At 34.5% G+C, this 23,713-nt stretch overlaps 1 protein-coding gene across 2 annotated transcripts in view; it reads right to left on the reverse strand.

Moving 5' to 3' along the window:
- Positions 1-23,713, reverse strand: part of LOC120625573 (elongation of very long chain fatty acids protein-like) — a 74,273-nt gene that overhangs the window by 41,394 nt on the left and 9,166 nt on the right. The window contains exons 1-2 of one of the 2 annotated variants that reach the window (XM_039892629.1): positions 21,894-22,068; positions 632-713 (exon numbers count right to left, since the gene is read on the reverse strand). In XM_039892629.1, coding sequence (XP_039748563.1) covers positions 632-680 — 49 coding nt within the window. In that variant the 5' untranslated portion in view covers positions 681-713; positions 21,894-22,068. Of the gene's footprint in view, positions 1-631; positions 714-21,893; positions 22,069-23,713 lie in introns of those variants that run through there. The other variant, XM_039892628.1, reaches the window with a different exon arrangement.

The following is a 23,713-nucleotide window of genomic DNA, read 5'->3' on the forward strand; positions in this document are numbered from 1 at the left end:
CGAGAATCTCTTTGATGATGCAGCTAGTGCAGAGAGCTTAAAATGGACTAGCTATTGAAACCGCGTTCACTTTTTACAACACATATACCAATAAGGCAAAGAGCTAAGGTTGTCGACTAAATAATAAAATTTTATAAAATGAAAGACTGACTGCGGAGAAATATTTTTTTTAAAAATCGAAAGCTGGACCGAGCCACTGTAGTAAAGCTGAAATTAAGTATGTACCTACCTATTTATAGTTTTAAACCGTGATTTAGTAACAAAGATCTTACAATTAACAACAAAGCATTGTTGGTGGCCGTAGTCGTAGTTATTATACAGCTGCTTGCCAACACTGACAACTATTGTGACTGTGTTAAACCAAAACGTCAGTTGAGTACCTATAGTGAAATATGTGGCCACCGACATCTATAGTAAATACATAGATAGACAGTTTAATGTTAAAAAACTTAATAAAGAACGGTTTAAAGAAAGGATTATAAAAACCCTAAGGGAGCAGCCGAAATAAAGAAAAGATCTTTTGTTTTACGAATCGTCATTTCAGATTACTTTTAACAGGTGGCGTTTTTAGGTTGTACCACGTTCACCGGGTCATGTAGTCTCATAAAGAAAAAGGTTGATAAAAACTTACCGCTCCGGTTGTCAATTAAGTCCTTGTACCAAGTGTAGAAGCTGTCCATCTTTGGATTGGTTTTCCTACCGACTAATTATATCTGAAACAAAGAAGACAACACTTTTTATAACGAGCCCGGTTTTATGTACGAAGTGGGATTTGATAATAATTAGGTCAGTTGATGTATAGGCGCGGTGAGCACCGTGGAGAGGTGTTCGTGACTAAGTAGCATTTTGGAACCGCTATGGAATTGTGATAATTACACACTTTGTGGGCCCTGCTGACTTTACGTTATTGCTTAAATAACAAATTCAGGGCGAGTTTTTCATTCGCCAAATAGTTTCTATTTAAGGAATAGGTATATTTTTAAAATTATTTATTGATGTAGGCCTATTACAGGCACCGATGCAACGTTGTCCATACATATTTTATTCATTATTGTATGGTGACTTTGGTTATTATGAATTTATATATGTATATTATAATAATATAATTATTATAATCGTTGGAAAATAGGCCCTTTTAATTATATTAGGTAGCTTCGTATAATAGAACATAGTACCTATAACATTATTAAATTTCGTTGTATTGCGTGAATATAAAAAAGTTACACTTGCCTCAGTAATTATACAAAAATATTACAAAAAAACTAAATATGTTACAAAAGTCAAAGTCAAAGTCAAATATATCTTTATTCAAATAGGCACATAGATGGCACTTTTGATGCGTTATTATATACAAAATGTGTACATAGCAGTGAGTAGTGATGGCGATAACTACAATCGTAAACTTAAAACTAAAGCTACGAGGGTTCCAATCGCGCCCTGGTCTAAGAAGAAGCCCACAACAAACTTAGCTGGGTGTTCTTTTTGTTATCACCATCTCACATTGTCATTAGAAAATATTTAAGAAGCAAACTGGTTAGAGCAATTGTTTACACCCAAGCTTTTTTATCGTTTACGTAATCCTTTATACTATAATAGGACTTTTCTATAAGCTTAAGATATCAACCGGTAATTTATTGTAAAATTGTATACAATTTCCTTTAAATGAATTGCTTATTTTGTGTAGTCTAGTGTACTGCACTGCAAGTTTATTTTTGCTTCTAACGTTCAAATTATTGCAGTCACATTTTCTTTTAAATTTTGATATATTTTTGTGAACATACATTAAATTTTCAAATATGTATTGGCTATAGAGTGTCATTATTTTAACATCTTTAAATTTATCTTTCAATGACTCTCTCGGACCCATTTTATAGATCGCACGAACAGCCTTCTTCTGCAGCACGAAAATAGTGCCATTCAGTATCAGCAGCATTACCCCATAGTAAAATTCCATATGACATAATGCTGTGAAAGTAACTAAAATAGACTAGCCTAGCAGTTTCTATGTCTGTCAGGTGGCGTATCTTCTTTACTGCATAGGCAGCAGAACTAAGCCTGTTCGATAAATTATTTACTTGAGGGCCCCATTGAAGTTTAGCATCTAACGTTACTCCTAGAAATACTATTGTATCCACCGGATTCAATTCCTTATTATTAAGTAGTATAGTGGTTTTTACATGTTTAACATTTGGTAATGTGAATTTTATGCACTTAGTTTTATTTTCATTTAAAAACCAAATTATTAGCTTCAAACCATTGTACTACTTTAGCGAGATAGTTGTTTACATCGTCTAAAGCTAATTCACGTCTCTTAATTTTGAACATAAGTGATGTATCATCAGCAAACAATACTATCCCGTGATTGTCCTTAACAAGGTAAAGCAGGTCATTAATGTAAATAAGGAATAGAAAAGGTCCTAATATAGAACCCTGTGGAACACCAATTTTCGCAAATGACCCATTAGACCGCTTTCCATTAACGTCTACCATTTGCACCCTATCACGCAAGTAGTAACTAATCAAGTCGAGAGCTACACCCTGAATTCCATAGTGGTGTAGTTTTCTGACTAACGTTTCATGTACAACACAATCAAACGCCTTCGACAAATCACAGAACACACCAAGTGCATCATGTGACTCCTCCCAAGCTTCAAATATATTATGTATTAGCTCAACACCAGTGTCGATAGTTGAGCGACCCCGTGTAAAACCAAATTGTTTAACGTGGAGTAAATCATACTTATGAAAATAGGAAAGTAACTGATTTAAATAAGTTTTTCAAAAATTTTACTGAAAGTGGGCAGTACTGATATTGGTCTGAAGTTAGTGGGGTCAGAAGTACTACCCGATTTAAACAATGTATACATCACATAGATGGTGTTAGCTTCACTCATAAAATAAAAACAAAAACCCTCAACTTGCCCAGTAGGGCACGATATAATTGCATGTACTGTCTTATCTTTACTAATATTATAAAGAGGAAAGATTTTTTGTTACTTTGTTTGTTTGTACCAACTCCAACGCAATAGTCTCCGAAAGTACTGGACCTATTTTAATAATTTCTTGGTCAAAAGAAAGCTAAACTATCACGAAGTAAGATAGACTATAGATATATTTTTTAAAATTGCAATAATGTAACACGAAGTAACAAAATTGGCGTGCGCTATATTAAAGTACTCATTATAACCTACAAGTCAACTATCATAGTGAGGTCGAAAAGCTTTAATGTTCTAAAATTTTATTAGATTACAGAAAAGAGGGTTACATCAGTACCGCAGTATTAATTCTTATTCCAATAAATAGTTTTATTATCAAGGATATTTATATAGCAGTAAAACACTTTTTAATTTATTCCAATCGGAATTTAATGTAGAAGTTTAAAAACCTTAAGCAACACCTAAACAGAACTTAATTGTAAAAATTACCTTTAAAAATCCCATTCGATTATTTTACAATAAAATTAGTAAACGTATTTATCTCGACGCGCGCACCGCATCACTGGGTGGTTGAGAGCTTTAATATTGATTTTAAGAGTGAAACTATAAGCATCTAAAGGATGTGGATTTTAAAATAAATCATGTATGTTTTTTTGATCTCACTGATCTTAAAAAAGGCGGTTTGATTTAGTCTACTAAAATGAGAGAAACTGTGCAGTGTAGAATACACTACAACAATACCTTAATGTAAAGCATTCATATGACAGCCCCGAATGGTTTAACAGTCGTTTTTAAAAAGATACCATTAAATAAGAAACGCAAAAAATTGCAGCTATAAAAAAACCTCACTATTATAAACGCAGGACCAACTGTTGGGGTAGGTACCTGGGTATGAAATTCAATAATACTTACAAGTAAAAGGTAACTACGAAACTTACGTACTTCAAATTATCCTGTCATTTATTTCTATTGAGAAAACTTTACTGAATCTTGTAAAGCGGAAAATTAGTTGTCAAAAATATGGCCAAGAATAACATATCTTTTATTCGCTGTGAAGAACACTAATAACTCAACTTAGACTACTAATAATGTAAGTTCCTTCAACCTTATTTAGCAGCACTCAGCAACTTAATGGATAGCAGTGGACCCTAATATTTATCATATCAACTCCTCCCACAATGAGAAGGTTTTAAGCCATATTCCACCATGTCGGCCCAGTGTGGATTGGTGGAGTCCAAACGCCTTTGAGAACATTATGGAGAACTCTCAGGCATGCAGGTTTCCTAACGATGTTTCCTTCACTAAAACGCAAATAACTTAGAAAAGTTAGAGATTCGAACTCGGCACCCCGAAGCCCTTACCACTAGGCTATAACCGTTAAGTTTAATAATAATTTGTTTGTCCGGTAGGAGGCTTCTGCCGTGGCTAGTTACAAACCTAAGTACAAAGACGTGCTGCCAAGCCATTAAGCGTTCTGGTTCGATGCTGCCGAAAAACCGATTAGGGGTATTACTATATATATAACTGCCAGATCGCTAACATCCCCCCCTTTAGGTTAGCCCCTACCATCTTAAGACCGCATCATCACTTACAACAGGCGAGATTGCAGCTAAGGACTATTTTATAGTGGAATGAAAAAAATCGTGTTATTGATTTTTTTATTTCTTTCCGTGTAAAATGTGCAGTATGACGGAAGTGTCCGCTACGGCACTGTCCTTAAAAACTGGCTGTTCGTAGGTTTCGCATACGGAATGAGTAATTAAAGAGTTTCCTGCAATTGCGTCACAATACATAGCGATACCAGAGAATCGAGGGCGGCCTACTTCTCAGCTATAATTTTTATGGACATTGTTTTACATCTTAATTATATAATATCGAATGTTCTGATTGAAATATAAAACAACAAGTGCATAAAAGAAGTTATCTTAGAATGAGAAATGGTTAAGACGTAGTGGACTACCACTACGCTGGAGCCAAATCGGCTGGCAAATTGGTAGACTTGACACGCCTTTGAGATCATTACGGATGTAGGATTCCTCACAATGCCATACTTCACCTTCAAAGAAAGTGATATTGCTTAAATTAATAAAACATACATACACCGGAAAAGTTAGAGGTGCCGGGTATCGAACTCGGTCGCCCCGAAAGGAAGGCCGAAGTGTTGACTACAAGGCTATTCGCCACTCAGTGAAGTGTAATTATTGTAAGATATTAATTATTATTACTTTGTATGTATGTATATATATATTTACTTTTAATAATCGGGACAGAAGACATAAATTTGAACGCACGAGTTTCGATTTGTACCTGTACTTGTTAATTACTAAGTCCAACGCAATATGAAAAATTTGGTAAAGACTCCGGAAACGAACCCCTTTCTTTATTATGATAACTGACCAAGCAAGCAGATGGACACCTTATGTTAAGCATAGCAACACGAAAACGACCTGCAACGTGCCCCCCCTTGTGTCCATCAACCATGGCGTGGGTCCATCAAGCCTCGTATTGTGCCTGTTATTACACCGGCACCAAAGCACTTCAGACCGGACACAGCATTGCAAAAATGCTGCTAGGCGGAAGAAATAAGGATGCTAATATAGTAGGTACTTCTCCGGACGAGAACCGTCACAAAAAGCTCCACTACTACTTACTAAAAATCTACGCTGGTCATGATAACCACGAGGCTAAGTGGTATGAGGTCTGTAACTCTAAAAATATGCAAAATATCCCCGCTACACTATTAATTGATCTATCACAACGCCGCCGGTCTGGAATGCTGCACCGAAAAGAAATGCGTCATTTAGCAAGATAACGTTCATCTCATCCACACGCATGCTTGCACGATTGTTACAAAACGCTTTCGTGCCGTTCGTATTGTCACGTTCGTCGAATCGCTACCGCTACGAACGCTCCCATCGCGTTTAAACTAACCCGTTGTTTACACTTGATAGGCGCAAATAGCTGAAAACTATTAATCGCCAGTTTCACGTACAGTTGTGCGTTCTTGGAACGTATGTTGCTGTAAACAACCTTTGTTAATGAAAAGCTACGAACCTCTGGCAGTGTGGTTATGGTTACATAAAATGTAAACTCCTGCGCATACACACCTTCATAAACTATCAAGACTAACCAACAATTGAGATTTCGCGCTGAGGGTGTTGGACCACGACACGGACCACGACACGGACCACGACACGGACCACGACGCGGACCACGACACGGACACGAATAAATTTCGCGATTTCAATATAATACAATACCACAATGCGTTATGAGGTTTTTTCGCTCAGTGAGCGTTTTTTGTTACCCGATTTCCTTATTATTTTTCACATTAAAAACAAATGAAAACATTTGTTTACGTATTTTGAAGTCTGCATAAGAAACGGCGAAATTAACGATCGCACGAATTTATACGAGCAAACATAAGTACCTAAATTTAAAATTGATAAGTAATGTTTTTTTAGTGACGATTTATTTGCATATAGTTTTTTAAATAGATACTTAGGCAAATATTTGCAAGTTCACAGAAAGCACAGGGGTTAAACTTTAACAAAAAAAAAGTATGACATAACATTACGAGCAGCCGAGAGTTATACAATCGAATGTTATGCGACCCTGACCTAAAACTCGCTCCCACTTATTTTAAATTGGACGAGTAGGTATTACTGTTTTACTACGGATATTAACTACACTTCATTGAATAGTCTTTCACTACTATAAACTATTTATACACATTGTTATATATAGTATGAATGATGATGCAAGTTACTTGTAATAAATAGCTTCCACTAGCAGTTAGTAGAATGAATGTACTCATATTCATTCTCTTACTTATTTACTATGCTTCAGCCGCGCAAAATTTATGTTGTCCTATTTTCGGACTCGCCTTGCAAGTTCCATTAAAAAGATCCAGCAAATTCGGAAAAGTCCTTTTCCCGTTAAAAGTAATCCTAGATTACTGCAAAATGTAATGTTCTCTAGCTGCAAGTAAAAGTTTATTCAGCTTTTCAAACCATGTTTTGTAAATGTCGGTTTGGCTTCCTTCAAAATATAGTAAGAGCTTTATAACAGATATAGAGACAGTTAACTATTATTTTGCCCACCGTTTTATACAAGGGCTGATAGTTTTCACTTTACTAACTAGGTAACTATTGTGTTACGATTATTATGCTAAAGAGAAGCAGGTCCACCATGCATGGGGAAATTTTATCTGTTTATATAAAATGCATTTTGGGACGTACATTTTGTTATATTTTTATACACACACAACACGTATACGTTTTTAGGACACAAATGAATGTGTTTCTTTCAGCGATAGATAAAAATCAGTGCTTCAATGCCATTGAAGTTTTATCTCCTCACGAAATGCATTTTGTCACGTTTATTTTGCATCTTTTACGTCTTTTCATATATAACGACTGTCAGTTTTAAAGGCACAAATTACTTATTAAAAATCATAGCAACCGCTATAATGGTCCATATAACATTCTTGTAGTTCGCTGTTTCCAGCGAAACGTTAATCAACGCTAATTATTATCAAACGGAACGCAATCGTTTGATACGCAACGAGGTCGCGTCATTTTTCTTAAAAAGAACTTCGGTAAGGAACTATACCCGTAGTACGAGATTAGAACGCTCGCAATTGTAGTCGTTATCGAGAAACGCTGGTAAGAATAAAATGAAACTTATCATCATTGATTTAAATTTCAAATTTGTTTACTTATCCACAGCTAGTGCTTTTGGCAAAACGTTTCTAAAATATAAGTTACAAAAAAGTTAATAAAAGTATAGTAGTATTAGAGCTTTTAGTGACAGAGCTCATCCGAGGAATTACTACCGTCATGCTTATATCTGCCGCCAAACAGTATTGCTGCGATCGGCAGGGTGATTACGATCTCGCGACAGCAACGCGACAGGCGTAAATCTTGTAATCACTGCTGTCAAACGTCACTTTTGTTTATTTATTGTATGGAAAAGTGACGTTTGACAGCAGTGATTGTAAGATTTACGCCTGTCGCATTGCTGTCGCGAGATACGTAATCACCCTACGGGTCTGAATAGCGCCATTGCCGTTGTCATAACAGGCTAATGAGACTTAATACCTATGCATCAGGTTGCTTGACATAGGGCAGCACTTTGTAGGAGTGGTCCTTGCAAGCGATGCGAAATGTTGCTGTGTTTATAGGCGATGGTTTACTGCTTATCATCTGCTTGGTCCATAAAATAAAAAAAATATATATATATTTGTGACAATGAAACGTCATTAGGTCAATTTGGTGACCGTATGATTCTACGATACACGAAAGCGACGCACGTCTGCGAGCGTGTAAAATCTTATACTAAGGGTTTAGGTGACAGTATTCAAGTCGGTTGTGAAGCCGCAACTTTCACCGCGCTACGCTGCGCGGGCGCTAAGCCGTGCGGCTTTACGTAAGGATTGCGCCAGAGTCGGGGCCCGCCGCGCTTGCGCCCTGCGGAACCACTGACCTACTGCCACAGAGAGCACCCCACTACCCGTCAGCCATCCCATAGAACGTTCTCAAACATTGCGATACAAGTTACGAGCGCCTCAGAAGTGTGAATAACCTGCTCGTTTCGCCTCCTGCCTCGTTCATCTAGCTCTTAGCACGTTCTATTGCGGATAACAGGGTCCTTGATGCACATTTTGTGGTACTGTCAAGAAATTTCAGTACCACCCTTGCGTTTTTCCGGTTATTATTCCTAACCTTTTTTGTTTGTTGTGGTGGAAAAGTTTCACGGCTACCCTGGCCTTTTGGAACAAGGGACCAGCGTTAAACGTACACAGAGGTATTTACAGGCTACAGCTATCTCTATCGCAACAGGTTTGTTCTCAGCAGTAACGATGGCGTGCACAGGATTTTTGAACAGGATGGAAATTAAGCAAGCGGATGCGAGTCGAATTCTCACACAAAGAGTTCCGTACAACCATTTTTTAAATACTTACATTGGTCAATAAGGGGATTTACGAAAATTTCAAGTATCTACCTAATATGTTTCATGATATAGAGCCCACTCGCAGAAGAAGGGACGGACAGGCGGGTGGATAACAAAAGTATATCAAAAAGATAAAATTTTCATCCTTCGGGCCAGGAACTCTAACACACTTAGAAAAAACCTTTACAGCATTATGTACCTATGTATAAATTGAAAACCATAGGTGCTAGCAGTATTTGCAGCATAGCGTACCCAGTGCTACTGCAGGGCACGATTATATTTCACATTATTACTGAAGGTTACCCAACCAGAGCACTAAGTCGTACCCATGCGCCTGAAAACTATTTCGTCAACAGAAATTACCAGAATAAATGTTTCAAATGCATTAGCAATAGCTTATGTTGCAATTAGGTAAACATTTTGTAAAAGGAAAATGAGCAATGACTAGAGTCTTTATTAACAGGAAATATTCCCAGAATGGTCTTCTTAGTCACTATAGTTAATTTTATTGCGATCTTTTTTAGTTTTCGAGAACCATATTTGTTTTTACGGTTCCGTACCCGAACCCGTTCTCGCGTGTTTTAACAAGGCCGGAATAAAGATGGCATGAAATGGAAAAATCTTAATCCTATATGAGTTACGTAAAAATGTTAGGGTAGGCAGTGCCTTACCGCATGAAGGAGGTGCATGCCTTTACGTGTGATGTTCGTTAACTTTATCGACCTGCGAAAACAAATCACTTAAACACATTATTTTTTTTATACTAAAAAATGAAACGTTATTTCCTTATTCAAAATACCTACTATTTGAATAATAAAAATATGTACATAAAACCACGTTTCGTACCTACGATAACGTGTGAACATAAAAAAACATAATAGAGTAAGGTAACGATCGCAGCGCAATTTTTATCAGTACTTTATGATAATTTTGCAATTTTTAACTGCTTTGAAATGGGAAGACTCGTGTTTAGTTCTGTCAGTAGGTAATAATAATGGTAGTAATAAGGTGGAAATAATAATAATGAATAAATATACTAAGATATACACACTGCCAGGTAGCCCCAGAGTAAGCGTAGATTTTGTAGGTATGGGTAGGTACTAAGATGACTGATGATTTATTTTTATGAATAATATACGTAAATACTTATGAGATAAAGATAAAGTTTTTTCATCATACATGTAATCCTTAATATTATAATAGGATTTTTCTATAAGCTTACATTTGAAGCCTAGTAAACTGCACTACAAGTTTATTTTTACTTCTTATATTAATATTGTTACAGTCCACTTTCTTTTTAAGTTTTGTTTTATTTTTATGCAAATAAATTAAATTTTCAAATATGTATTGATTATGCACCATCAGAATTTTAGCTTCTTTAAATTTATCTCTTATAGACTCTTCTTATTAAAAATTCGAAATCAAGAAATCGTGGTTTTATTAACTGTAAAGGATGTTTTCGGTTTCATTTGATGATCGCGAGAGGTTTACACACGCTTTGGCTTTATTTTATGAAAAAAAAAATCTGCTACGCGATAAAGGAGATCTGTATTTCACATTTACCGTTTTGCTGGTATAAAACTATTTTCAATAGGCAAACTTGAGGCAAACCGGAATTTTGATTTTCTATGTTAGCACTGCAGAATAATACATTTTTCTGAAAAAATTTAGCGCCAAGGCTGTCGCTCACAGATTATAATATTCTTTAGACTGGGTTCTCATTAAAAATGATTTTGTTCCGGACTTAGACGACGAGTCATAAGCAGAAAAAATTTAAGAAAATATTTTATATACTAAAATGTTCTTATTAAAAAATGGCTTTGTTTCCAGACTTAGACGCAGGAATAAGCAGAAAAATATAAGTGTTTTTTATCTAAATCTGAATTTCTTACATCGGTATACGAATTCTATCAACAACTTTTTCACCATTGTTCTTTGTCCTAAAGGCAACTAGCTCTCTTAAGAGCTGGTAGGTTCGACGGCTTAAAAACGAGATAAATAAGGTTCACTTTAATGAACATGTTTTTGACGTCATAGCGATTAAATACTTGAAAACGAATCAACGATTGCGAGCGGGCAAAACCTGCACAAAGAGAATAGTATATATCATAGCCCATTGATGATGGGACCTGTCATGCATTGGGGGGTCATAACCTTGGCGAGAGTGCGGTGAATAAGCAAGTGAATACCGTGTTCTCACTTATAGGTCTATCGAGGGACACAGAGTTTTTAGTGGGTGCAAGTCCCACATAACTATTCCGTTTCCCCCAACGGAGTGGTATGCGTCAGGTATTTTCTCTATATAAAAAAAAAAGTTTTACTAGTTTTATCTCGTATCTAGATAAATAAATTCACACAGACGATTTCATAATAATCAGCATCATCGTCATATTAAGCGATGGATGCTCCCCTCTGGATATAGGTCTCGTGTAGGGTTCTCTGACGGTTTCTAATATATGCAACGCTTTGATTTGTTATGCAATGTAGTCCAAAAGTGTGGTGTGGAGTCCACCAATCTGCACTGGGCCACCATTATCCGTAATGGGCCAGCCATTACAGATTGGTTAAATGAAAGGTTGCAACCTTTGGCTTCGAGAATATTATTATATACGTTTTGCAAAAAAATTACATAATAAGCCCGCCCGCCTATTTACCAGTCTCATGAAAACCTTCGGATTTGGCCGCCCGATTTTATGAAAAGGCTCTCTTTAATAAATTATGTTATGAAGTATAAAGGCTTGAATAGAAGTTAAAAATCAAGTTTGTGTAAACTGTTACGAGAGCTATGCGCTTTTAATGAAGTACCTAAAGTTAAATTAGTTCCAGTGATGGATCTACACTACATTGTATATGTGTATTTTTTATTCGGTTTCTATCACAGGCATTTGATTGGAAAATATTTAAATCGAAATTTAGCAGTAAATATTTAATGTCAATAGAAACGTTAAAATATTAAAGAAAAAAATGTGACCGACAATCTTATTATTAGAAGCGCAAAAAACGTGAAGTGAACCCTTTACTTAAATACCTACATTTACAGGTAATTGGTAATTGTATATGTATATTATAAATGACGGTTTGTGCTGGAATGGCGACCCCGCACTGGTAAACGCAGCGTCAGTTGACCCCATACTATGTGGATAGATTAACATCAAACGAAACCTAACTACTGAATGCCGTAGTGGAAACGTCTTGTAATCAATTCATAGATTCGTCAACCCGATAGAGCAAGAAATATTATTACAAATATCAAGTCTAGCAATATATTACCAAAGTCAATCCATGGGCTACTTTAGTAAATCAATCGGTAACTTTGCGAATTTTGCAAAAACTTAACTAACATGCGGATGCTCAATTTTTTTTGTATGCAAAAATTCTAAGCACTACACATAGGTACTGCTAGGGTATCTACACGCCATTTAACCGGAACATTAAATAGCTTGGCTTCACTTCTTTGTCGGTAGAGTGGTAACTAGCTACGGTCAAAGTATCCCACCAGACCCAAGCAGACAAATATGAGCAACTATAAACTCCCGAATTGACCCTGTCCCCGGAATAGAACCCTAGAACGCCCATTTAAAACCATAGCGCTCACCGCTGCCGCCCTTGAGTTGTTAATGCCTAATGGTCAAACAGATCGTGAAAGAAATATTACGAATTAAAAGAAATATTATTACAAATCTTAAGTCAACTAAACTATTAAGTAAATCCAACGGCTACTTTGTGAATTTTACAAAAACTTAACAAACATGGGAATGCTCAATTTTGGACGCAAAAAGTCTAAGCACTGTGCATACTTATCTTGAACATATACAATTAACATTACTAATAAAAACAATAAAGTTAGTGAGAAAACTACAAAAACATTTAAATTAAGAATAAATAAAATAAATCGCCTTACAAGGGAATTCTGGAGAATAATAAATCTGATATAATTGAAAACCTAGCAGGTGTGTAGAACACAAATAAGTTTGACGGAAGTTTGTATGTACCATAAGTGTTTATATTATACTTGGTCCTCCTTCAGGTTGTTACTTCTGAACGGATTTGACTGAAATTTGGTTAGTTTTGTTTTTATGCCCAAAAATCCATAGTTCCAGCGTGATTTATGAAAAACTGAATTTAACCGATGAATAAGTCTATAAAAATGCAATAAAAATAATTACGTATAGGTACCGTCTAATTCACCACGGGTAACAACAGGGGATTGGCTAGTTGTTTATGTCACATGCCATTATTAGAATTATTCAATTAAATAAACATAATATATATTATTATAAAAATTATAATGACTTATCAATAATTAAATCACCACGAAACAAAAAATAATTAATAATCACGATGAGGCATTTTGAACGTCGTTTCGCTAAAATTCCTGATTCAATGAAAAACCTTCATAACATGTTGATCAAAAATCCGGTTCGATAACTTTAACATGTTCGACTAACGTGGCTATAATATTATGGATATTATAATACTGCGTCAATAAATGAAAAAACTATCGCCAATCTGTCGTACTTAATCTTGGTCAAAACAGTTACTAAAAAAACGATAAATTTAAAATTTAATAAAACTTTCAAAATTAATATTTCAAAATCAGACCGTTTGAAAAAGGTCAAAATAAAGTCCAAAGAAGTCGGTTACAAATATACATAAACAGGTAAAGCTAATAAAAAAAATTATCCTTTGTCCATACAGTACAGCTTGTATCCTCCAGGATACAAGCTGTATATGTGACAAATGCAATGTAATAAACGAACACTTTGGCAATTATAATATTAAGAAATTTGGAAAATCCAAAAGTGCACATCATAATCTCATTTTTCACTATAAAAAAAAAAAAGTAAATGCGGGCCGCTCCAAGTCATCTGTTTTTTTTTTATATATTATATATAGTCGCAAGCATTGTGAACGAACCCAATTTTCATAAGAGACACACTAAAGACTAATCTATTTTTTTTTTAGTTTTTTATTAATTGTAATTACTATTAACGACAACGAATTACTTAGAGATTTTCAATAGCAAACAGCGCGCTGCGATTATGAAGCTTTGAAAAAAAAACTTCGATACGTTAATTTACGGTCGTGAGAGTGATATCCATATATATCCATATCCATACCGACAGACATCCGGACGTCCTCAAATATTTTAGTAAATTAATTTTTTTTTAGTTTAAACAAAATTATTGTTTTTCAGAAATATCGAATGTTTTTTCTTGACATATATATGATAATATTATCCTATAAGTGCAATGTGAGAATACAGTCATTTTTAGTTTCGAAAAGTCCTTGACTTTCATATAGCGGGAGTAGAGCATCACCTCGACGCTTCGCTTATGGGGTGCAATAGTTAGTTATTTAATGAATTAAACAACGACGGAGTCATTAACATTTTCGATTAAGCTAATTTTAGGTTATGTACATAAAGAACATCAAGAAAGGCACGCTTTGTAACGTCAATGTTTTAATTTCATTAAAATGTTTGTATATATTTAGAGGAATTCTCTTATTTCTTACTATATATATACATAAGTACGGTAAGCAGTCGTGACAATTGAAACTATCGGTTACTCAATCGACAACACTCCTAGCATCAATATGCGACGAAGATCAATTAAGGTACCTCCGCGCTTCTGCACGTTGTGTAATATCTGATGGATTCATCATTCATGAGAATCTATCATTTTATAAAAGCGTACCAAAATCTTATGGCAAATTTCGAATCAGGATTTGATAGAAAACAAACACTAAGACGGTTTCCTATAAACGTTACTGATAGTTGGTTTTTATTATTTTCTTAACATGTGTAAATTAATAGTATATTTATCACTTGTATAAATTATAGTTATATATATATATGAATATATTTTTATGTATTTAAAAATAATATAATATCTTCAAATTTTATTTAGTATTGTATATTTTTAGTATGTACTTATTAATTAGTATATTGTACCTTTATTTGACCAAAACAATCATCTACAAATTGGAAGAGAGTAGGAGGTAGTCTGGAAGTTGGAAGAGAGTGAAAGAGAGTAGGAAGAGGAGAGTATCTACTATACTTCGTGTTCACATTTTCACATTTCATTCACATTTTATGAGACATAAATAATACATAAATAAATAAAATAAAGCCGCTCCCGCAGTTTGTACACTTTTATCTTTTGAACTACGCAACAGATGTTAATGCAGTTTTCAGCAATAGATATACATTCAAGAGAAGGGTGTTTATGGGTATTACATATAGAAAAGAAAAACAGAGCATTTCTAAACAAAGCAGTACGGGGAGATTCATGCGTGCTTGATCTGAATATAGGAAGAAGTCACCATGTCGAAGCCGGGGCAGGTCGCTAATAAGAAAATAAAGAAAAAGTTCTATATTATATAACCCTGCAGTTTCCTAAAGTCGTTTTCCTTACTAAAAGGACTGCAACGACTGTTTATTTAGAGAATTCAGAGGCATTTGGCAGGAATCCGAATCGGTAAGGATACCTTACACACCTGTCATTAATTAATAATAAGTTAACATACGAGCTTCCTGCAATTTTATTATTTAGTATTTAATTTATTTAAATTGTTTTTTGCGTAGATTTGTTTTCTTTAGTACGGCTTTTTAATCCATGAAAAAAAAACACTTCGATCCATTGTTGCATGAAAGAAAGACAATACAACAAACAAACTGTTTCATTTATAATACGTATGTAATGGAAACTATATATCAGCACCAAAGCCAATATCTATTTAACGGAAGGCAAATAATAACTATAATTAGCTATATTTAGTATCACTGCAATGTTACTATAAGTCGCAGAACAACACGCGAACAATAATACCGACATTCGTTCCGTATACTCTGGTTCGGTCAAAGCGTGTACAAAGAATGCTAGTTTTACCACAGAACAAGTTATCAGTAGTTTTACTACAGCGCGACACATCTAAATCGAAGGAACCGAAACGACACTACCACGTTACGTTCACAATACTATACATTTCCATCAATACATAATATATATATCTATATTAGCGTTGGTCCACTTACAATAAAAATAAAATAAATTAACTAATAAACTAGTAAATATGTTTTCCGGAAATATTGTTCAGTAGTATGAAGTATTGCTGCAAAATTCATAATGAGAACATTCTACATTTTCTACGGGCTAATTGTGGAAAGTAAACATTCGTGTCATGCATCCCTGGTTGACCTAATAATATTCAGCTAAATAACAATTGACAGTAATACTATTTTTCTTGTTATATTTCAAATATCATATATATGTATAATTAAATATTATTGGCGAATTAAAAAAACAACACTGAACAATATTTATTTAATTTTTTTAGATTGAAGTGATTTTCCTTCATATTTTAGGGAAAAATATAGATATTATTAACAGTCAAATGACCGCAATTGTTGACACTAGGTGACACAACATTGATTTTGATTAAAGTGTTGAAAATATTGCCATGCGACATGCGTACTTATAAGTGGATCGCAATGTTGCAAGAGCTGCACGTAACGCAAAAAGTGACCTTGACTCGCCCGATGGGGTCGACTCGTGCTGCTGACGTCATTTGCATTATCGCTACTTAGGAACTCATGTGCCCCTAGTGGCACTTTCACTTTTTGCACCTTGCGATTAACTTTTCGCGTTTATACTCTCTTTTTAATAAAGTATAGTTCCTTTCAACGCAATTATTTCGTTAGCAGTAATTAGTTTCAAAAATATACCTACCTAAGAAATCTGATTTTAAATAATATATTCATGGATTAATTACGTAGGTACCATAGTTTTATTTTTAAAACAAATATAACATTTTATAATTGGGACGTCCGACTTACCTATCAGTATAATTTGGTTTCAAAAGGCCTTTTTAATATTTTGCAACTATGACAAATTAGATAATAATATAACTTAGTACCTCTAGTTAGACATGTCGACATACAGACGTGTGAGGGTTCTTATTTGATATGCGGAATCCTAATAAAATCAGAATAAGGTTTATTTATAGCTGTAATTTACAGCAAACATTTATTCAACCCAACTGAGTTTCGGCCCAGTACTTTTCCATAACGAGATCGAAGGTAAAAAAAACATATGTTTTTTGCAAGTAATAACTCTTATTCAACTAGTAAGAACAAATTACATTGCGCTTTATTGTTTTTTGTTAGGTTTATTAATTAAGAAAAATATTTTGCAATGAACGTAAATAAAATACAGTTTGACCTTTTTACTTAGGAATAAAAATTATTTCCTCTACTTTTATAATGACGATATACGACTATTTTATAACCTTTGTAATAAGCGACTAAACCTAGCGAAAATTTTCTGTTATGACTTAACTATTTGTAGTTTTAGATTTTCAAATTATATTGCGATAAGTTTAATGATAAACTTTCGGAGCAGCTATTATTTTTTGACAACTGACGATTGTAGGTCGTTAGTTGTATTGCCTTATTTTAGATAACCTATAAAAGGAAGTCAGATGTATATTGACATATAAAATGTAACTTAAACTTAAATAAGTAGGTAGTGTAGTTTCAATTTAATAAGTGGTCCAAACCTGACATCGAGTGATAACGAAAATATATAGTTGAACACCAATGAATAAGTCACTTAAAATTTATCTTATATTACATATACTAGCTGACCCGTGCAACTTCGTCTGCACCAGATCGGTTATTACCGGAAAACACGAATAAAATTACATTTTCTCAAAATGAATCCTAGCTAGATCGATTTATCGCCCCCGAAATCCCCTGTATACTAAATTTCATGAAAATCGTTGGAGCCGATTCCGAGATTCCAATTATATATATATACAAGAATTGCTCGCTCAAAGATATAAGATTAGATAAATTGATTAACATATAGTGTGACATCAAAATCGTTACTAAACTGTCAACAATTTTAAGGCTGAAAACTGGGTTAATCTACTCTATGCTATAGTAGTCTGAGATCCTCCTGATATATAAAATTCATAAGGTATGCAAGCACTACGTAATTACAGTATATTTGATTCGGAAGTATTCATTTGCGGAACAGTTTTATGCAGGAAATAAGTGCAAAAATCGCGTCAACACGTCTTATATAGGTCTCCGGGTTAATAACCAGTTTCGCGTATTTACGTATTTAATCTAGATTCTAGAAACACGAATAGTTATTATGGCTTTTTTAATGTATAATTCATTTGCTATGGCAATTATTTTTTATTGTTTTGAATTACCCTGCCTAGCTATTGTCTGCGTAAAGTGTATGTCTTTTGACGCTGCAAGCAAGATTTTATTTCCTTTTTACTTTTATTTTCCGTTTAGGATTAATTTTCTTTTACCTTGTGAAAAATCTTTCCTTACTACCTATAAGGACTAATATGTGGCTAAGTTGAATGTTACCTACCTACAATCTCTATAAGTAGTGCGTTATTTTTTAATTTAAGTCAGTTTAAGAAGGACTTATCGTTCTTCATAGGCGCTTACTTATTTAAAGTCTAGGCACTATGGGTAAAACTAGTCAAACTTAGCTATTATTTACATATTAAAAATAATTATAATCATACGTCAGTACTAACCGTGTTATATAGGTTGGACTATCAGACTCGCAACATGGTCACAATTAAATTGGATATTTTATATCCGTAACCTTTCAGTAACTAGAGGTCAAATTTACCTCTGTGTATACCTACGTTTGCACTTGACTAGCTAGTTTAGAATAGATAACAATAGAGTTGTAGGCGTAGTTGTAAGCTGTTTCTAAAGCATTGAATATTCTACATAGACTGAGAAATGATAGGTAGGTTATATTCACTGATGCGATTCTAGAGACATTCATTTCAGTGTGAGATACTTCAAATACATCGCAATTTTAAATATATGGATAATATACAGTGGCGTGCATAGAGGGCATGCCTATGCATACCCTATGGTATGCAGATGGTATAAAATGAATAAAATCTCCATTAAGAGTCATTAATACTTAAGGATAGGCTTTTTATAACTCATACAATGCCTTTCCTTAAGTTTGTTATAAGTCGTACTGGAGATTATCTTCATTCAATATCTTCTGCATACCCTGTGCATACCCTTAATGCACGCCAGGGATAATATGGGTGTAAGCTCAGAATATTTATGTTGTATGAGAGATGCCCCGTATTCAGCAGTATTAGGTACGTTACGTCTAAGAGACAGTTCACTAATTATGACAAAGCAAAACATGCGTTACTTTTAAATAATATTTTGTGATACATTCTTACTACGAAATTACAAACATTTTATCATACTTATAAACGATTTCAGCAAAACAATTTACGTATGTGGTAATAACAGACAATTTGTTTATACATTGAAAATAACTGAATCGTTTTATATGCGAGTACCTAGTTGTGCTGAAAATAACTGTTTGAGGAAAATATACTTTGTAAACAAACATCAAGACATTTTTATTACATTCATTTATATTCGAGCGTGCACCCTTAGTACATGACAACTTCAAAGTTAAATGAACCTAAAATACTTCGAGAAGTTTCGGTACTCGATACCGATTCTACAATTCATAATCATATACATCATCATTGGGTCAACTAATGGGCATTCATCTCACAATCGAGAGTGCAAATCCAATACTAAGGGTACATTTGTTAGAAAAAACATTAGTATTTATAATGGACATACTAGTAAAGAATAGAAATTGGTAATATATCCAAACTAGCTGGCGCCCCCGTACTTCATCCGCGTTTATTACGGTTTTTTGCAAATCCCGTGAGAAAAGTAGCCTATATTACTCCCAGCTTGTCTTGTAATTATGCCAAAAATTCAAGTTTATTGGTTGCTTTGTTAGGGCGTTAACGAAGGACAAACGCACACACTTTCGCATTTATAATATAAGTAAGGATTAGCTGCAAAAGGTGTCCGCTTTGCGAAGTTAAAACACAATTCTGAAGGCCATGGTCTACCACAACATAAGTTTAAAGTATGTGTTAAAACACGTTCATTACAGCGAGGTTACTATAAAATTGATGAATTTCTTAATGACAAGGTTGCCCGGAAATAATCAGCTCCTCTCTCATCTCCCACAAGATATAAAAATGAATGAAAAAAATTATGTTAAATAAACCAAAGAACCTAAATTTTTGATTGCGTTGGTTGAACAAAGTTGATCTAATTCAGTAGGACCTGCCTTAATGAGTGAGTGCAAGGTTTTAAAAGTTCAAATTTGGTCTTAACTTTGCCTCGGAGTGTAGGTATATTTAAGCCTTCCTAATTTCTAGTAGTTATGACTAACACCGGATAATAATCCTAAGCGTATCTAACCTACGTATTTAGGGGGTAGATACGTTTAATAACGAGCTACGTGATTTACTTTCACAGTTCTGTAACCGTAAACATCACGTAGCTCTTTATTAAAGCCCCCTTCTGTGCGAGAGGAATTTTTCTTATTTTAAAATTAAACAGATGTTAGTTATATTAAAAAAGAGGTTTTGAAGGGTTTGGCAACAAGGAGCAATGGAAGATGGAGTAAAAATCACCAACAAATCAAGTTTCTTCAATGGGGTCTTTTCTCTATTCCAAGTCCTTTAATTTTTTTTTTATAGCGGCAATATAATAAATTTTCTGGGAAAATTTCAACCGTCCACCTATTACGGTTAATGAGATACAACCCGCTGACATACAGCGAAGGCTCAGCAATATGGTCCCTGTGGCACTTTTCGGGTAAGAATCCGAAAAACTTAGACGCCTGATACGAAAAAGTTTGTAAACGAAAATGTATTAATTAACATTTTGATTTGCATTGCATTAAAATATAGGACGATACCTCGATTCATAACTAATTAATGTAGTTTTACGTGCCAAAACAAACAATGCATAATGAAATTAATCACATAATATGTGACCATTGTAAAGTGATACATATAAATATTTAGTTAACATTTAAAGGAACGAATATATATTTACTACTTTAAATTGAGTACGCATCGATTAAAACCACTGGATCAAATGAGATTAAACTTTCGTAGTTAGTAATCCATGAATCATCATTATCACGCATTATCTGCGCACTACAGGACATGGGTCTGGGTTTACCCCCATTCCTAGAGGAGACCATGGTTCCTAGGTTCCTAGGTTTAGGGAAATCAGGGTTTTGACCGTTGTCAACCTCACGCCTTTGAGAACAACACGGAGAACTTAAGCATCTTATCTTTCTTCGGCTCCTCGAAATTCACACGATGTTTTCTTTCAGCAGTTGATATCACTCGAAACGCACTCCGGAAAGTTAGAGGCTGCGTGTCAGGGATCGCACATTAACTATATTGGTTAGTCAGTCAGACATAAATAGTGGTCCAAGTTTCTCAATGTTAGTATATCGATCTAATCGGAAAGCTAATCTAAAAAAGCAACTGTACTGTTTGTGGTCTAAATTTCGTAAATAGCATCCCGTATGTTCAGAGAAAAATATTGAGCTAACTAAGATTGAAATAAGTCAAACGGTGTAATCGGAGCGTGCAACATGTAAAACCACTGGCCCAATTGAGACGATATTAATCGAAGTTAGAAGCCCGAATACTACTGCAACTTAGATCAAAATAGTTCTATCGGTCTAATCGGAGCGCGTCACGTTAATCTACTTGACCAATTGAGTCTGCGCTTTCGAAATTAGCCATATAGACTTATACTCTTTTTATATTAGGGAACGAACGGGTCTACGCTCTAAATCCTTTTCTCCTATTAAGGAGGAGGCCTGTGTACAGCAGTGGGACACTGACTGGCTTGGGGATAATAATAGCAATAATAAATATGTTTATCTACATGCATTGTTAGTATACTTATATTATTTTAGCTACATATATTTATTTAATACACGGGTGTCGGAAAAGAGAGATTAATCTATGGTATCTAATAGTAATACGCTAGGATCACCGGTAGAGCGATCTTATTGTGTCTTTAACAATTAAATATTACAAAATAAATAAATAATAATTAAACTAACTAATTAAAATTTAATTACTTACATATAGGTGTTATCCGAAACAGGCACGCAAGGATATCGGTTGACGCCTTTTTTTAAACTGATGTGTGTATGACAGAATACAAATAAAATACGCGTATAAACTTTCGCGTATCGTGGTATGCAGTATGCACGCTGATAGCAAACGCAAGTGGCATGCGATGTCCAACCGCGGCGCGGCCGGCTATGACTGACGAGGTAAAGCGCGAGCGTCGATCGACAAACATAGCTACTACAATCACCTTACGTGCTTGCGTCACCAGACGTCATCAGTATAACTCGCTTTAGCCAAAAGGAATACTGATTAAAGATGCCATATCTACATTTTTAAAAGCAGGATACGGGTGGTACATCTTTGGCACAACATATTAAAATAATATATCTGTACGTTTTCTTGACACAAGTTAAAATAAGAAGTTCAGTCTTTTTAGTTAAAAAAAGCCAAGAAAACAACAATATATCAAATGGTCGATCACTGGTACTTAAATTACGTATACTTTATGCCCGAAGTTAATTTTAATTAGTGATCAATGTAATACAAGATCTTGAGATCAAATAATAAAGTTAGTAGAGCCGTCCGAGTAGAGTAGGAAAAGTATAGCATTACTAAATCCTTTAATTACCTTTGATGTCAGGATTTTATATTAGATTAATTTTTAATTTCCGGTGTTAATTATACTACATACAGATAGGTAGACGTCGTTCAGTTAGTAATCGTGCCGGAAATGCAGGAATACTACGGTCACCACTAAGGGTCCGTTCCTCAACCGATTGAAGGCGTTGACCTATTCTATCTCTTTCTAATGCTGTGCTTGTATAATCAAAGTTTTTGACTAACTACATGACGATATTTTTTCACAAATACACGCGTAAACAAGTATCATCGCTAGGTATAACTCGCCCTAGCCAAAAGGTAAATATGGTAAAAGATATGGCAGCAACCAGTATAGTTACAGTTGCCATGTCTAAATTGTGAAATGCTGGCACTGGAAAAGGAATGCCACAAGTAATACATAAAAAACATTATACATCTTTTCATAGTATAAACATAGTCGCTCCCGCTGTTTTTACATTTTAACTACGCCACGGATTTTAATCTAATTTTTCAACTAGATAAACCTTAAGAAAGATAATTAATGTTCGACGGAATTGACGGAAATCATTAATCACACCAGACTGCCCCATATTAGTATCTATATTACACCCGTGCGAAGCAGGTGCGGGTCACTTTTCTATATAAAAAAGGTAAGAAAAAACCGAACGGAAGATCAAATACTTTTACTTGAACAATATTACTTTATTGTGGCATTCGAAATCGGTTTGGCACGAGATTTAAGTTTAAAAGTAAAAAAAAACCTCTGCTACTTAAATTGCGGACTTGTCCTATAAGAATGATATTGTTGTCACCCCTAACATTGGGATACCCACATAAGATTTATTATCCCCGTTATTTGCTTGATTATAGCAGGATTATTTCTAGGTAAAAAATGATATATTATGAATAGCACATAAAACATAAGATTTCGTGGCATGTTTTGATTAAAAAAAATCTTCGACTCAGTCAATATTATTATAATCCAACCTAGAAGAAGGACCTTGTTGTATAATATAATTAAAAAAGGTTGGATTCAAGATAACCTTGTTAATTTACATTAGAATAATTACAGTATTGAATGAAGCAAACAAGACATGTTTTCAAAGAATAACTTTTCATTCAATTTGTTCTATTCTAAAGAACTATAATTTTTAATAACAATACCGTGTGGTGATGGCAGACTACCGGACTAACGGAATTTATCTACCGTAGTCTGCTATTTTGGGCAG

The sequence above is a fragment of the Pararge aegeria genome, chromosome 8 (genome assembly GCF_905163445.1).
Source record: "Pararge aegeria chromosome 8, ilParAegt1.1, whole genome shotgun sequence".
NCBI lineage: Eukaryota > Metazoa > Arthropoda > Insecta > Lepidoptera > Nymphalidae > Pararge > Pararge aegeria.